General features: G+C 45.2%; 1 protein-coding gene across 3 annotated transcripts in view; it reads left to right on the top strand.

The window, feature by feature from the left end:
• The window catches only part of RNF145 (ring finger protein 145), a 263,348-nt gene that overhangs the window by 111,515 nt on the left and 133,812 nt on the right, over nucleotides 1-18,021 (top strand). For 2 of the 3 annotated variants that reach the window (XM_077468422.1, XM_077468423.1), the window contains one exon: nucleotides 3,253-5,026. The exons of the other annotated variant lie outside the window; for it this stretch is intronic. In XM_077468422.1, the coding sequence (XP_077324548.1) occupies nucleotides 3,253-3,687 (435 nt within the window). In that variant the 3' untranslated portion in view covers nucleotides 3,688-5,026. Of the gene's footprint in view, nucleotides 1-3,252; nucleotides 5,027-18,021 lie in introns of those variants that run through there. 3 annotated transcript variants of the gene reach the window in all.

The following is an 18,021-nucleotide window of genomic DNA, read 5'->3' as shown; positions in this document are numbered from 1 at the left end:
GATTTTCAGCCTCTTTTTTGAGGCTGAAAGTGCCCCCCTCGGCTTATACTCGAGTCATCGCTGTCTGCCTGCTCGATCAGCGTGTCGAGCAGACAGACAGCGGCCATTCTATTCTAATTCAAAAGCCGCGCCTCCGGCTCCGCCTTCGCCTGTGATAGGCGGAACACTGAATTTCCCAGCAGCCTGTGTTCCGCCTATCACGGACATCCGCTCATCCTCGTACTACGGACGAGGATGAAAGGATGGCCGTGATAGGCGGAACACAGACTGCTGGGAAATTGTGTTCCGCCTATCACAGACAGGGAGGCGCGGCATTTGAACAGGAAAATGGGCGCCGACGAAGAGCGGTGATCCTGGGACGGGACCGGACGGAGGCTCGGCTCGGCTCGGCTCGGGACGGGACGGGACGGGACCGGACGGAGTCTCGGGACGGGACGGGACCGGACCGGACGGAGTCTCGGGACGGGACGGGACCGGACCGGACGGGACCGGACGGAGGCTCGGGACCGGACGGAGGCTGGGGACACAGGTAGGCTGGACACACAAGGCCACACACACACACACACACACACATGGATGGACACACACACAGGGATGGATGGATGGATGGATGGACGGACACACACACAGGGATGGATGGATGGATGGACACACACACACACACAGGGATGGATGGATGGATGGACACACACACACACAGGGATGGATGGATGGATGGACACACACACAGGGATGGATGGATGGATGGACACACACACAGGGATGGACAGGCATATCTCACCCTCGGCTTATACACGAGTCAATAGGTTTCCCAGTTTTTTGGGGGTAAATTGGGGGCCTCGGCTTATACTCGGGTCGGCCTATACTCGAGTATATACGGTAAGTGGAATTTAAAGTGAACTCTCTTACTTTTACAGGCAGCGATCAGACCCAAACTGTGCTATGAAAATTAATAGCTGGGGAAAGTGCGGTGCTCTTGAAAACAATCAAATTAGGATTACTATAGTTCCTATTAAATGTAATAAATCAAGCTATTCCATTGCATTAACTACTCTGAAAAGAGCTTTGTGATACATTTACGCAATATAGTGCCAAAAAGTGAGGTGAACGCTTATGTCCAAAAACCTTATCAGACTGAACAATAGCTGCGTTAACAGACAATATACACTTGGGTAGTTAGTGCTAAAAATGTCAACTTTGTGTCAGTTTGGTGTGCACACACACAAGTTCTTTAAACTTCTTCCATATTTTGCATGTCCTGTATTACTAGTTCTTATCCTCAAAGGGCATAATTGGTATTAATGAAACTTTTCTCCCCCAGTCCCTTTACCTAAGCTAAGCTGATGGTCCCTCCGAGAGGTGCATATTTTCCTTCCAGGCTGTATACAGCCCAAGTGGTAAGAGTCTAGCAGCAGACTGGCCATGCCTGTGTGCCAACATCCCATAGACTTAAATCATAAAGTGGAATGTCTAAGGGATGTTAGTGCATGGGCATCCCAGAACTCTAGATTTTTACCAACTGGGTTGTAGACAATGCATGATGCTACTGGCATTGGGAGAGGTAAGTATACACCTTGGTGGGAGGAGGGGGGGGGGGGGGGGATCCTTGGCTTAGCCTAATTTAGGGGACAGGAGGGCTTCTTTTTTTTTTTTTTTTTTTTAAATCCTGAACATTTACCTTTTATATTCGGCCACTTTTCTTTTTCCTTTTTTTTTTTTTTGTTTTTTGTTTACAGTGAGGGGAAAATAGTATTTGATCCCCTGCTGATTTTGTACGTTTGTCCACTGACAAATGATCAGTCTATAATTATAATGGTAGCTTTATTTTAACATTGAGAGACAGAACAACAACAAAAATATCCAGAAAAACACATTTCAAAAAAGGTCTAAATTGATTTTAATGAGTTAAATAAATATTTGATCCCCTATCAATCAGCAATATTTCTGGCTCCTAAGTGTCTTCAATACAGTTAACGAGCTTAGATTAGGAGCACACTCTTAAAGGGAGTGCTCCTAATCTCAGCTTGTTACCTGTATAAAAGACACCTGTCCACAGAAGCAATTAGATTACAATCTATCCACCATGGCCAAGGATGTCAGCAACAAGATTGTAGACCTACACAAGGCTGAAATGGACTACCAGACCATCGCCAAGCAGTTTGGTGCGGTTATTGGCAAATGGAGGAAACACAAAATAACTGTCAATCTCCCTCAGCCTGGGGCTCCATGCAAAAACTCGCCTCGTGGAGTTTTTCAATGATTATGAGAAAGGTGAGGAATTGGCCCAGAACTTCACGGGAGAATCTTGTCATTGATCTCAAGGCAACTGGAACCATAGTCGCCAAGAAAAAAATTGTCCCCCTGATCAAGAAAGCATATGTACAGGCCCATCTGAAGATTGCTAATGAACATCTGAATGATTCAGAGGAGAACTGGATGAAAGTGTTGTGGAACAAAGACCCTAAAACATGGCCTAGACAACAAAGGAGTGGCTCAAGAAGAAGCACATTAAGGTCCTGGAGTGGCCTAGCAAGTATGGAGACCTTAATCCCATAGAAAATATGCAGAGGGAGCTGAAGGTTTGAGTTACCAAATGTCAGTTTCCAAACCTTAATGACTTGGAGAGGATCTGCAAAGAGGAATGGGACAAAATCTCTCCTGAAATATGTGCAAACCTGGTGGCTAACTACAAGAAACGCCTGACCTCTGTGATTGCCAGCAAGGGTTTTGCCACCAAGTCATGTTTTGCGTAGGGGTCAAATACTTATTTCACTCCTTAAAATGCAAATAAATGTATAACTTTTTTGAAATGTGTTTTTCTGGATTTTTTTTGTTATTCTGTCTCTCACTGTTAAAATAAACCTACCATTAACAGAGCACCAGATAGCAATAAAAACATAACAGGGGCTGTAATCACTCCCTATTTTATCCTCCTAATACCCGGTTAAGTAGAAGCACAAAAGGGAACATTTACTGCTCTTTACTTACAATGAGACACAATACACTATTATGGGTGAAAAGACGAGCTCCTATGCTTATAATGGTATTGTACTCCCTGCTATAATTTGTCAGAATTGATGGCATATCAATAGTATTCCTATTACTACACAACCCTTGAAGTCGCTTATATATATATATATATATATATATAACATTTTGAGTTTGTTTATAAATTATCCAAATAAATCTATTTAATCATCTTTTTTCCATGTGATTTCCATTTAATTGATTTTTTTTTCTTTGCTTGTGTAGGACATGAATTCGGCAGTCATTACTCCTTGCAGCCATTTTTTCCATGCTGGATGCCTTAAAAAATGGTTGTATGTACAAGAGTCCTGTCCATTATGTCATTGCCAGTTAAAGTCCCTGTCTCAGCAAGTGGTGGGCGACCCTGGCACGCCTATCAGTCCTACTTCAAATGCCAACAACGTTAACCCACAACCAGATGGACTGCCGGGGGCACAAGAAGTAGCATCTCCCCCAGGAAATGAACCAAAGCAGGACATCGGGGAGCCAGAGCTTGCAAAAGACATTGTGGGCTCTCCGGGGACCCAATCAGAACACACAGGGGATCCTCTGTGCGCAAATTCTGAAGGACTAGATATCGGCGAGTTCCTTGAGGGTGTGGCAAGTCAAATGCAGGCTGAGGGCTTACAAGAGGAGCAATGCCCCCTTAAAGGAATCTGACCCTCCTTTTTCTTTTTTTGCCTGTTTGAACTTTTTCATTATGAAGCCAAACCCCATCCTTACCACATGCAGCATTCTGCAACTCCTAAACAGAGAACTTGAGCACTGACACTGATTAAAGTGTATGCAAGATTTTCCCTTTTTTTTTTTCTTTTTTTTTTTTTTTTTTATATTTTTTTTTTTAATCTTCCAGTGCCGAAGTTAAAGCATAACAAAACCATTCTTTCTAGCCACTGCCGATGGATACAGATTACTGCTTTGTTTGCTGGGTGCTCTTTTATTGTTTATTTTTTTGTTTCTTTTCTCAGTGGGTAATGTTCTGCTAAGGGTTTCCAAATTTATTTTTTCAGCCTCCTGGGGTTTTATATCCTATGCGTTTACATAGACCAGCCATGGACAAACTAATAATGTAGAAGTCAAGAACCAGTCATTGAATCTAAGGGCCAGTTGATAACAATAGAGAAGTCTAAGAAAACAAAAAAGGCCCTGCTACATGGGATTTGTCTAGCCCTAGCATAAGCATATTTTCCAGGATTGATTTAAGCATGAGGAGTAATGTTTATTCCAGCTGTGTGATTATTTGGAGACGATGCTGCACGCTTGCATGCTCACTTGCTTGCACTCGAAATAAACACAGTATGGGAATGAAAGGGGGCGGGGCATCAGTAACCTCCAAATTCAGTGGATCCTACTTTTTTTTTTTTTTTCTTTTTATTCTGTCTTTCTGTTTCTTGCTGTGTTAATGTCAATGTTCTGATCAGCCCTTATATGAAGTATATTTGAAGTTCAGGTGATCACTTGTCGTGGGATGAACTTCATTGCACAGAAGGGGCTGAAGAACCTCATTACTGCGCTCTAAAATGTAAAAAAAAAAAAAAAGAAAAACCTACAGTGTTAATGGCAATATTTGCACTTTTTGAAAATGAGTACATATTTCTTGTGTATGATCAAATGCCGCAAATGCCATACTAAGGCTTTTATTAGACACTTTAATGTGTATATTTTTTTTATTTTATTTTTTTGCCCTGAAAAGATTGTTGTGTTGAATTTTTAAAATGACATGGCTTTAGGTGGATGAAAAAAAATAAAAAAGGCAATTTTTTTATGTGAATTTTGATATAAAATAAAAAAATTAAAAAAAAACATTAATTTATACTTTGTGCACATTTGGCCGTAAAGGGAAAAGTGGAGAATTGAATCATTCTGATGGAAGTTGTGACATTTCTAGGTAATGGTTTATTTTGCTTTTTTATTTATTTTTTTTTTTTTTTAATTTGTGGTACGTTTGGATGTAGACTGACAGACATAGCTGAATGTCTTAATAAATTATATTTAATCACGCAGTGCCATGGTCTTTTATTTACATTTGTAATAGCGTGGTGAATTGTGGATAGAGATTTGCAGAAAAACTGACTAATCTGAATTCACATTCAGGTGAAGCTTTGTGGTTTTACTTCCCCTAGGTCTCGCATACACTAGTGGTTGGGGGGTGGTAGAACCACATCGTTTTACCACACACCACCAACCGCTCTCCCACAAGGTTTTAAAAACATTTTTGGGGATATTTATCATCGCAAAAAGTAAAAAAAATATATATATTTTTTTTTCAAAATTGTGGCTCATTTTTTGTTTCTAACAAAAAATATTAAAATCGCAGAGGTGATCAAATACCGTATATACTCGAGTATAGGTCGATCCGAATATAAGCCGAGGCCCCTAATTTACCACAAAAAAAATGGGAAAACTTATTGACTCGTGTATAAGCCGAGGGTGAGACATGCCTGTCCATCCCTGTGTGTCCGTCCATCCCTGTGTGTCCGTCCATCCCTGTGTGTCCGTCCATCCCTGTGTGTCCAGCCCTGTGTGTCCGTCCATCCCTGTGTGTCCAGCCTACCTGCGTCCCGAGCCTGCGTCCCGAGCCTGTGTGCTTCTGCACGTACGGCGGCCATGCCAGGATCGCCGCACATCTTCTCGTCTGACAGACGGCGGCCATTCCACTGTTCAAAAGCCGCGCCTCCGTCTGTGATAGGCGGAACACTCAATTTCCCAGCAGTCTGTGTTCCGCCTATCACGGACATCCTCTCATCCTCGTCCGTAGTATGAGGATGAGCGGATGTCCGTGATAGGCGGACCACTGACTGCTGGGAAATTGAGTGTTCCGCCTATCACAGACAGGGAGGCGCGGCTTTTGAATAGTTGAATGGCCGCCGCCTGTCTGCTCGACACGCTGATCGGGTAGACAGACGACGGTGACTCGAGTATAAGCCGAGGGGGACACTTTCAGCCTCAAAAAAGAGGCTGAAAATCTCGGCTTATACTCGAGTATATACGGTACCACCAAAAGAAAGCTCTATTTGTGGGGAAAAAAAGGATGCAAATTTAGTTTGGGTACAGCATTGCACGACAGCACAATTGTCAGTTAACCACTTGCCGACCGGTTCACGCTGATATACGTTGGCAAAGTGGCATGGGTGTACAAAACCACGTGCCCGCGCCAATCTGATTCATTGCAGAACCGTTTAGTCTTCAAGTCCAGGCCAATGATTTCTTGCCTGCACCTGCTGATTGGTTCTGGTGAATGAAAATGCTTCCCCTGCCTTTAGGTATAAACACAGGCAGGGGAAGTGATGTCATCTCCGTCTCTGGAATTATTTTCCGTTCCAGAGAGAGGGATTTCTTACAGTGAGTTTCACCAACCCTACACTGACACAGTACACATAGGCACACTTATCACCCCCGCCCCCCCCCCCCCCCCCAGTTAACCTTTTCACTCCCTGTCGTAGTGTCACCAATTGCATTTTTTTTCCACTGATCACTGCATTGGTGTCATTTGTGACTCTAATCAGTGTTGGACAGTTAGTAGTAGGCCCAGGTAGGTCTAGGGTACCCCCTAATAAAGGTTTAACCCTTTGATCCCCCCCCCCCCCAGTTAACCATTTCACCCCCTGTCTTAGTATCACTAATGGATCTTTTTTATAATCGCCGCATTGGTGTCACGGGTGACGCTAGTTAGCCAGTTAATTGATTCGTTTCACCGTCAGGTACCCCCATATATTACCTAATAACCCCCTGATTGCCCTCTAGTTAACCCTTTCACCAGTGATCACCGTATTAGTGTCACGGGTGACGCTGGTTATTTAGTTAATTTTTTATAGCGTCAGGGTACCCGCCGTATATTACCTAATAAAGGTTTAACCCCCTGATCACTCAGCGGGTGACATCAGTTAGGTTTTCGCGTCAGTTAGGGTCTGCATTGCCCCAGGCAGCATCAGATTAGTGCCAGTAGGGCCAACACCCACTCACACACCATACGCCTCCCTTAGTAATATAGTGTCTGAACAGATCAATATCTTTGATCTGATCAGATCTATACCAGCGTCCCCAGTAGTTTCGGGTTCCTAAAAATGCAGCGATAGCAGGGATCAGATACCTGCTAGCACCTGCGTTTAGCCCCTCTGCCCAGCCCACCCAAGTGCAGTATCAGTCGATTACTGTCACTTACAAGACGCATAACTTCAGTGTTTGAAGAGACCAGCCTGATCCCTGCAAACGCTAACCGTTTATTTTTTTGGTTAGAAGCAGTCACTGACAATCAGGTGCTCCTTTTTTTTTCCCCTGTGAGCCTCACTAGTACCAGTAAATTTAGAGGCCACAATGTCCAATCAAAGGTACACTAGTGAAGAGGCCTACACGTTTCTGAGCATGACAGATGAGAGTGAAGAGGAAGTCACCAATCTGTCAGATTCAGGCTCAGAATATGATCCAGTAGACGGCAGCGGCTTCCATGACAGATGGCTCTGACGATGGAGTAGTGGTCCCTGCTAAGGTCAGGCGTACCCGACCCCCTTCTTCTGCTGTTGTTGAGGTGCAAGAAACGCAGGGCTCTCGTATGGAGCAGAGAGCCATATTGGTCCACTGACCCAATTCACCATATGCCCGTATTCTCTGCCTCCATGACCAGGGCTAGTTATGAGCAGATCTTACTGTTCATTCAGTTTAATGAACTCTGTCATCCAAAAAATTCGACCCCTTGTAAACCACTTCAACCAACAGTTTGCAGCCTTGTTTACTCCCGATCAAGTTGTCTGCGTTGATAAGTCCCTGATTATGTTTTCTGGCCGCTTGTCAATCAAACAGTATCTTCCCAGCAAGCGTGCCAGATATGGGGTCAAGATGTATAAGCTCTGTGACAGGGCAACAGGCTATACATGTAGTTTTATGGTTTACGAGGGAAAGGGATACTACTTGTACGTGGACAATTATTACACGAGGGTGACACTTTTTAGTCACCTTTTTGATTGAGGAATTGATGCATGTGGCAACGTGTGATCTAATCACCGGGGCTTACCCCAGCGGCTTGTAGATTCTCGTCTTGGGCTGGGGGAGAGAGCCTGCTTGAGAAGTAAGAATTTGCTCGCTGTGAAGTGGAGGGATACATGGAATGTTTCTGTTCTGTCCTCCCTTCACGCAGATACAACGGTCCAAATTTTCACGGCGACTGGTGTTGTGGAGAAACCCCTCTGTGTCCACGAATACAAACTTAATATGGGAGGGGTGGACTTCAATGGTACTTAATTGCCCATAAGGCCAGACGCTGATACAGAAAAGTGCCTGTACACTTATCACAATTGGCTCTGCTGAAGGCTTATGTTCTATACAAAGTGTCAGGTCCAACTGGATCCTTCCTTAAAGTGGTGTTGCCACCCAAAAAAAAGAAATTGCTGAAAATTCATTAAAAAAATGTAACAAAAATAATTTGAAAAAAAATGTTTTTTACTCACCTCTAAATGCCCGTTGTTAGGGGGGGTCCCTCGTAATCTGCCTTCTTCCTTGCCCGGGCTGGTGACATCACTTCCCCTCCTGCCGCACAGTCATCTGGGACCTGTCACGTGTCCCAGATGACTGTGCGGCGTATCACGGCGCCCGGCGCCGCTCACACATGCGCAGTGGGTGCCCGGCTGTGAAGCCACAGCTGGGTGCCCACATTAAGAATGCCGCCACGGGGAACGAGGGGGGGCTTGGTTCCCCCGCATCGCTGGACCCTGGGACAGGTAAGTGTTCGATTATTAAAAGTAAGCAACTGCAGTATTTGTAGCTGCTGACTATACATTTTTTATTTTTTTTTAGGGGGCACCCCACTTTAATTCCAGGAAGAGATCATCACAGCCCTTCTGTTTCCAGACAGTGCTGTGCCCCACCTTCCCAACGCAAATGCAGTGAGCCGGCTGCATGAGAGGCATTTTTCATATGTCTTTCCTGGTACCCCTACCCAATGATCACCCCAAAGAACATGTGTCTGTAGCAAGCACGGATATAGGTGTGACACCCGCTATTATTGTCCCTCCTGTCCTGGCCAACCTGATCTTTGCATTGGTGAATGTTTTGAACGCTATCACACACTAGTGGAGTATTAGCGTAGGGTACAGCATGGCACAGTCTAGGGTACACTTTCACAGGGACTCCAAATATGCCATCGCATTTTGAGAGACCCAAACCTAGAACCGTTAGTTACAAAAAAAAAAGTAAAAAAAATAAAAAAGCCTAAAATAGTTGTCGTTTTATTGCTTTCTCTCTCTATTGTTCTGCTCTTTTTACTATGTTTACTATGTTTTATCATGTTTGCTTTTCAGGTATGTAATTATTTTATACTTTACTTTTTTTTATTGGTAACCATTATTTTCTTTTCAGGTACACCATTCAGCTACAGCACTGTTTTATTCATCTCGACAGCAACAGCGTTTGCTCTCATGATATGTAAATCAGCGACTCCAGCACTGTAGGAGGTGATTTCGCCACCCCAGTTAAAAAAATAAAACGGTGCATGGATGCCCATCATTAAAAGTGGGTGGATGCAGGGTGGTATAGTGGGCATTACCTCCGATCAAAATCTTTTGTTTATTTTTTTGTTTAGCCCATAGGCTGCATGAAAAAAAAAGAACATTCCAATATATGCCCAACAAGGACCAGCAACGTATTAGTATGTTGCTGGACTTTGAGTGGTTATACCAGAATGATGCCTGCAGGTTTAGGTATCATCTTGGTATCGTTCTTATCAGCCAGTGGTCGGCTTTCATGTAAAAGCAATCCTAGTGGCTATTTAGCCGCTAAACTGCTTTTACAAGCAGAGGGAGGGAACATCCCCCCCCTCCCGTCATCTTCCTTGGTTTTCTCGGGCTCTCCTGTCCGACTGGGGAACCTGATAATGCATCTGGTGGCTCCGCCAGCTGACCATAGAGCTGATCAAAGATCAGAATGGCTCCAGTTATCTCTATGGCCTAAGAAATCGGAAGCTATGAGCATTTCATGACTTTGGTTTTGTCAGCTATAAACCGCGCCATTGGGAAATTGGAAAAGCATCTTATCACACCGATCTTGTGATACACACCAATCACCTCCTACAGCGCTGGAGTCGCTGATTTACGTATCATGAGAGCAAACGCTGTTGCTGTCAAGATAGGTGCTTTGAGGGCAGAGGAGAGATCTAGAGTCTAATAGACCCAATTTTCTTTTAAAAAAAGAATACCTACCTGTTGCTATTCGCTTTTCAATAAAAAATTAAAGGAACGGTGTAAAAATAAAATAAAAAAGCAAAATAAATGAAAAAAAAAAAACTCTCTGGGCATTTCATGTCCTCCAAAACGGTTATAGGTAGTAAGGAGTGAAATCAAAAATTTACACCCTTAGAAATCCTGAAGGCGGTGATTGGTTTTCGGGGTCCTGTACGCAGCTAGACTGACAAAAAGTCTCACACGTGGTATCCCTGTATTCAGGAGAAGCAGCAGAATGTATATTGGGGTGTAATTTCACATATGCCCATGGCATGTTTGACCAATATATCATGTATTCACTACTTTCTGAAAAAAAAAAAAGATAGTCCTTTTCCTGAAACATGTGGAAAAATATTAAATTTTACATGAACTCAACATGCCTCTCAGCAAATAGCTTCGGGTGTCTACTTTCCCAAATGGGGTCATTTGGGGGGGGGGGGGGGTGGGGGGGATTTTGTGCTATCTGGGCACTTCATGGCCTCAGAAACTGTTCTAGGTAGTAAGGAGTGAAATCAAAAATTTACACCCTTAGAAATCATAAGGCAGTGATTGGTTTTCGGGGTCCTGTATATGGCTAAACTGCCTAAAGTCTCACACATGTGGTATCCCTGTACTCGAGAGAAGCAGCAGAATGTATTTTGGGGTGTAATTTCACATATGCCCATGTGTAAAAATGTTTTTTTTTTTTTTCATTTTTCTATCACTTGTGACAAAAATTTTTTATAAATGTGCTCAACAAGCCTCTCAGCTACTTCCAAACTTTCCACTACTTTCCAAAATGGGGTCATTTCAGAAAATGTAACCTAGTTTGTAGACTATAACTTTTGCACAAACCAATAAATATATTGAATTTTTTTTACCCAAGATATGTGGTTGAATGCTTTTTGACCTAAATCTATGAATAAAACAGTTTACTGTATTTTTTTTTTATAGCAGAAGTACAAAATATCTTTTTTTTTTTTTAAATTTCCATCTTTTTTCGTTTATATTGAAAATAATAACAATGGCAGAGGAGATCAAAATACCACCAAAAGAAAGCTCTATTTGTGGGGGGAAAAAAGGATGCAAAATTTAGTTTGGCTACAGCGTTGCATGACCGCACAATTACCAGTTAAAGCAGCGCAGCCAAATTTTAAAAAGTGCTCTGATCAGGAAGGGGGTACAATTTTCCAGGGCTGAAGCGGTTAATAAACATCCTCCCTTTTGAAAGCAAACAGCCAACAGTTTACATACTGTAGTTGCTGGCTCTTAATTCCTTCTGACAACCCAGGTCCCCACTGGCAATCTAGAACCAGAGATGTTTCCAGAATTGTGCCCACTATGCTCTGATATTGATGTAGAGATGGATATTTTTTTGTTCATTAACCTCCTCCCACCCGCCCTATAGCCGAATGACGGCCTTAGAGCGGGCGGGTTCCTTCGCCTGGCCATCCCTGGACGGCCTGGTGTTTACTTCCGCAATGCGCGCCGCTGGGGGCGCGCATCGCGGAAGTATTGTATTCGCCGTGTCTCCCGGAGACAGACAAATACAGATCGCCGTGAACGGCCAATCAAAGCGGCCGTTCACAGCGCGATCGCAGCTGCCAATGGGAGATGATCTCATATGTAAACATATGAGATCATCTCCCATTGCAGTGTCTCTCCCTCCTCACACAGAGACAGCGTGTGAGGAGGGAGAGCGATCTGTGTGTCAGCCCCAGTGCCATCTGTCAGCCCCAGTGCCATCTGTCAGCCCAGTGCCATCTGCCAGTAGTGCCAGTGCCACCTGCCAGTGCCTGCCGTCAGCCCCAGTGCCGCCAGTGCCACCTGCCAGCGCCAGCGCCACCCGTCAGCCCCAGTGCCGTCAGCCCCAGTGCCACCTGCCAGTGCCACCTGCCAGCACCAGTGCCACCTGCCAGCGCCATCCGTCAGCCCCAGTGCCGTCAGTGCCATCCGTCAGCCCCAGTGCCACCTGCCACCACCAGTGCCGCCAGTGCCACTTGCTAGTGCCACCTGCCAGTGCCACCTGCCAGCGCCAGTGCCATCCGTCAGCCCCAGTGCCGCCAGTGCCACCTGCCAGTGCCATCCGTCAGCCCCAGTGCCGCCAGTGCCACCTGCCAGTGCCACCTGCCAGCGCCACCTGCCAGCGTCAGTGCCATCTGTCAGCCCAGTGCCATCTGCCAGTAGTGCCACCTGCCAGTGCCTGCCGTCAGCCCCAGTGCCACCTGCCAGCGCCACCCGTCAGCCCCAGTGCCGCCCGTCAGCCCCAGTGCCGTCAGCCCCAGTGCCACCTGCCAGTGCCACCTGCCAGCACCAGTGCCACCTGCCAGCGCCATCCGTCAGCCCCAGTGCCATCAGTGCCATCCGTCAGTCCCAGTGCCACCTGCCACCACCAGTGCCACCTGCCAGTGCCACCTGCCAGCGCCAGTGCCATCCGTCAGCCCCAGTGCCGCCAGTGCCACCTGCCAGTGCCATCCGTCAGCCCCAGTGCCACCTGCCAGTGCCACCTGCCAGCGCCAGTGCCATCTGCCAGCCGCAGTGCCATCTGCCAGCCCCATTTGCCAGAGCAAATAGCCAGCACCATCTGCCAGTGCCATCTGCCAGTGTCAGCCCCAGCCCCATCTGCCAGCCCCATCTGCCTCCAGTGCCATCTGCCTCCAGTGCCATCTGTCAGTGCCACATGTCGTCAGTGCCACGTGGGGTCACTTTGTGGGCATTTCCATTGTCCTGGTGCTCCAGGGCCTTCAAAACTGTAATAGGTGGTTGAGAAATAAGGTGTAATTTATGCTCCTAGAACGCCTGATGGTGCTATTTCAATATTGGGCCTCTGTATGTGGTCAGGCTGTGTAAAAGTCTCACACATTTGGTATCGTTATACTCAGGAGGAGTAGTAGAACGTATTTTGGGGTGTCATTTTTGCTATGTACATGCTATGTGTTGGAAATATCTTATAAATGGACAACTTTGCGTAAAAAAAATGCATTTTCATTTTTTTTCCACATTTTCCCAAAACTTCTGGAAAAAAAATGAACCATTCAAACGACTCATTATGCCTCATAGATTATACGTTGGGGTGTTAGCTTTCCAAAATGGGGTCACTTTGTGTGCATTTCCATTGTTCTGGTGCTCCAGGGCCTTCAAAAATGTAATAGGTGGTTGAGAAATGAAATGTGTAATTTATGCTCCTAGAACGCCTGATGGTGCTATTTCAATATTGGGCCTCTGTATGTGGCCAGGCTGTGTAAAAGTCTCACACATTTGGTATCGTAATACTCAGAAGGAGTAGCAGAATGTATTTTGGGGTGTCATTTGTGGTATACACATGCCATGTGAGAGAAATAACCTATTACATTGAAAATTTTGTGAGAAAAAAAAAAAAAAAAATTTCATTTTGCAAAGAATTGTGGGAAAAAGATGACAACATCAAAAACCTCACCATGCATCTTAGTAAATACCTTGGAATGTCTACTTTCAAAAAAGGGGTCATTTGGGGGGTATTTGTACTTTCCTGACTTGTTCGGGTCGCAAGAAATGCTCCCTGATTGTGGCTTGCATGTGGATTTTCTGAACACAAGTGGATTTTTTGAACTAAAGTGGAGAGTTAATAACCAGGAGTTGTGCTTTGACTGCTTCTGCTTGACTGCTTCTGCTTGCAAGTGTTGTTTTTGGGGGCGTTTTATTTTCTCCCCTCCTTTATTTGATACATTTGCTAGCAGTTTTTAAAAGACCTTTTTTTCTGACACTTTTTAAACAGCATTTTTTTTTTCCCCTCTTTCTTCCTGCCAAATTAGGGGAGGGCTTAATTGTCCACAGGTGTATAAAGGTAGTTATACAAACTCCCCCTTGAGCTTGCTCCCTGATTGTGGCTTGCAAGTGGATTTTTTGAACTAAAGTGGAGAGTTAATAACCAGGAGTTGAAAACAGGAGTTAAGACAGGAGTCTCTAACCTCTATCCTACCTCCATTTTAAAGATCCCACTGCAAGGGGCAACCAGACAGCTTTCCAGAAACATCAGGCTGACAGCAAGCCAGATTCACCGGAACCAGAGTGTTTAAAGGGGACAACCGCAGCCAGGTAAGCTCGCACCTCCACTCCCCCCCCCCCCCCCCAGTGATTGTTCCAGGGACTCCGTCCGACCGCCTACGGGGGTCAGGAAGGAATTTTTGCCCCACTGGTGCATTTGGCTGCTACTGTCAGGGGGTTATTCGCCTTCCTCTGGAGCAACCATAGGTTAGCATACCCCTACCTCCGGCCTCCTTTCCATTTTTTACGCTATCCTAGGACGACTATTCCAGATCACAGCCAGACTTCTTTTCTAAGCGGAGACCTCAACCTTAAGTAAAGGAAGCTGGAACAGCCAGCAACCGAATACAACAACTCCTTCCGCATCCATATAGGCATCCCCTGATCAACTTGCGCGCTAATAGCCTCAAGCACGGCGGCAAGTCTGATACCTAGCCCCACCTCAGGATCAATACCCTGATCAGGATCATCATCTTAGGCCCATAGTACCATCAACAGCATCCACAAACCATGTGCTACTTCAAATACTCAGCTGAAGTTCTGCACAGACTAAGGAACATCAACACCACATTGCCATCTTCCATACAAAAAATACTTCAAAGAGAACAACTATTAAAAACCGGACGACAACCAGCTCCCAACCACAGGAAGACATCTACTCGACCACTACAATTAGATTGCGCCTTGATTAACGCCAGGTCTGCAGTCAAACATAGACTGGAAGTACACGACTTCATCATCGAGAACAATGTAGACTGCCTCTTCATCACCGAAAGCTGGTTAACCTCTGACTGCAACACCATCCTCACCGAATTGGTGCCGGAAAACTACAGGATCATAACCGAACACCGGATAGGGAAAAAAGGAGGAGGCCTAGCAGTGATCTTTAAAGGTCACCTTGATCTCACTAAACCATCATCTCAGAACCCAGTGTCTTTTATGGAAACCCTGACGCTACATTTTCAACCAACACCCCATGACACCACTCATATTCTACTGTGCTACAGACCACCGGGACCAAAGTCCAATCTTCTTTCACCCCTCACGGAATCCTTTGCAATGCACACCCTAAAATTCAAAAATTTCCTGGCACTCGGAGATTTCAACCTTTGGGCAAACGAGCCTAAAGACCCCATCGCGACTGCCTGCATCAATCAACTAGAAGAACTGGGTCTACAGCAACTGATAAAGACTCCCACGCATGGGTCAGGACACACCCTGGACCTCATTTTCAAACAGAACATCGACGTCAACATACTCGACAACATAACTCTGCCATGGACGGATCACCACGCCATCAAATTCAAAATCGCTACCAACATCACCAACGCAAAACGGAAACCTGTAACAACGCACTGGACCAGATCGCATAAAAAACTGTACTCCGAAGCCTTCAAAACCACTCTGTCCAAAAAAATATCTACAATAACCTTAAACCACTCTACGGAGGAAACACTCAACTCCCTGAACAAGGCATTACTGCAATCAGCAGACTCGGTAGCACCAAAACGCAGGGCTCTCATCAGGAAGAAAAATGCTGGATGGTTTAATAGCTCCCTCTCCGTACTAAAGCAAGAACGCAGAAGAGCGGAAAGAACATGGAGAAGAAATCCCACCGAGGAAAACCTATTTAACTACAAAGGTCTGACAGAGAATTATCGGAAAGCAATCTTCAAAGCCAAAAAGGACCACTTCTCATATACAATCTCAACGGCCGCAAACCAACCACGGGAACTGTTTAAACTGGTTAATCAATCAATGAATCCGGTGTGCCTAGAACCCCCAGAAAGCGAATCCCAGGATTACTGTGACAAACTGTCGGATTTTTTCATCGATAAAGTCAAAACCATCAGGGAAACAATTTGTCAGAAGAAAACATCCAACCTCAGCCAGCAAATACATAAAGAGGATGTCCGCACCAACATACCGCAACCGCCAAAATTTTCACTATCCCCAATTACCGTAGACACCGCAAAAAACATCATTAGTAAACTGCGTGACAGTACCTCACCTATTGACATCATCCCCACAAAACTACTGAAAGAATGCTCCGACATCGTGGCTCCAACCATAACCCACCTCATAAACCGATCATTCCACGAAGGGATTGTTCCCAGCATCCTCAAACAAGGCATTGTCAAACCTCTACTCAAGAAACCAAACCTGGACCCTCAGGATCCAAACAACCGTAGGCCGATTACAAGCCTCAACACCATTTCTAAGATCATGGAGAAAGCTGTAGTACATCAGCTACAACTTCACCTGGATACTCACAAACTCCTGGACCCGCTGCAATCAGGCTTCCGCCCGGGTCATGGAACAGAAACAGCTCTCCTCAAGATTTGGGATGACGCCCTCGAAGCAGCAGATGACGGAGAGCCGTGTCTCCTCGTACTGCTAGACCTAAGTGCAGCGTTTGATACAGTAGATCACAATACTCTACTCGTCCGCCTCACAGAAGTAGCCGGAGTCCAAGACATAGATCTCCATTGGTTCGCGTCCTTCCTAGGAAATCGGTCACAGACAGTGAAACTAGGAAAATTCCTCTCCGAAACTCGGGCAGTCACCTGCGGAGTCCCTCAAGGCTCTCCATTGTCACCCGTTCTCTTCAACATTTACATTCGCCCACTCCTTCAAATCATCAGATGCTCAGATCTCTGCTTCCACTCTTACGCTGACGACACGCAACTTTATTTCCGGATCAATGGAAAAAAAGATCACCAACAACAACTTGAAAACTGCCTCAAATCAATAGAGGACTGGATGACCACCAACTCCCTCCAGCTGAACCAATCAAAGACAGAGCTTCTTATCTTACACCCAAATCATAAGCCCGCAACCAAAACCTCCTGGTCTCCACCAACCGTCTTTGGGCAGACTATCTCCCCAAAGACCAAAGCGAAGAGTCTCGGGGTTATTTTAGACGCACAAATGTCAATGGATGCGCAAATAGGATCTGTAGTCAGTCGATCTCACCATCTACTGCGCATGCTTCGCAGACTCATCCCTTTTATCCCAAAGAATGACAAAGCAGTGGTAGTTGGAACAATCATTAATTCAGGACTGGACTACGCAAACTCGCTTTACATAGGATTACCACAATATCAACTTGCGCGATTACAACTGATCCAAAACACGGCGGCAAGGCTGATAACAGGAAAAAAACCCTGGGAATCCATTTCTCCTTCACTGAGGAGCTTACATTGGCTAACCGTAAAAAATCGGATCACGTTCAAGACCCTTTGCTTCACCCACAAATGCGTGCATAGAGAAGCTCCGCAATACCTAATGGAGAAAATAAATCATTACACACCAAACCGCAGTCTTCGATCAGCCAACAAAAACCTCCTCCTCGTGCCCAAAGCCCGGTATAAATCCAAGGGTGATCGGAGATTCGCTGTCCAAGGGCCTCTGCTATGGAATGCTCTACCAATCAACATCCGCCTGGAAGAAAATCACCTGGCTTTTAGGAAAAAACTCAAGACCTTCCTCTTTTAGCAGATGATCAAGGCTCGCCACAGCGCCTAGAGGCGATTCAGTTCGCATTGTGCGCTATATAAGTATTTCATTCATTCATTCATTCATAGGCCACCAGTACATCAGGTGTGATCAATTTTGTGCGATTCGCACCACAGCTTGTAGACTCTCTAACTTTCACAAAGACCAAATAATATCCACTAATTTGGGTTATTTTTACCAAAGATATGTAGCAGTATAAATTGTGGCCAAAATTTATGGAAAAAAAAAATTATAATTTGCAAAATTTTATCACAGAAACAAAGAA

This window comes from Lithobates pipiens, unplaced genomic scaffold (genome assembly GCF_037356315.1).
Source record: "Lithobates pipiens isolate NorthernLeopardFrog02 unplaced genomic scaffold, aLitPip1_a1.2 Scaffold_8, whole genome shotgun sequence".
NCBI lineage: Eukaryota > Metazoa > Chordata > Amphibia > Anura > Ranidae > Lithobates > Lithobates pipiens.
The sequence above is the reverse complement of the archived record's forward strand: the minus strand, read 5'-3'. Positions and strand labels throughout refer to the sequence as shown.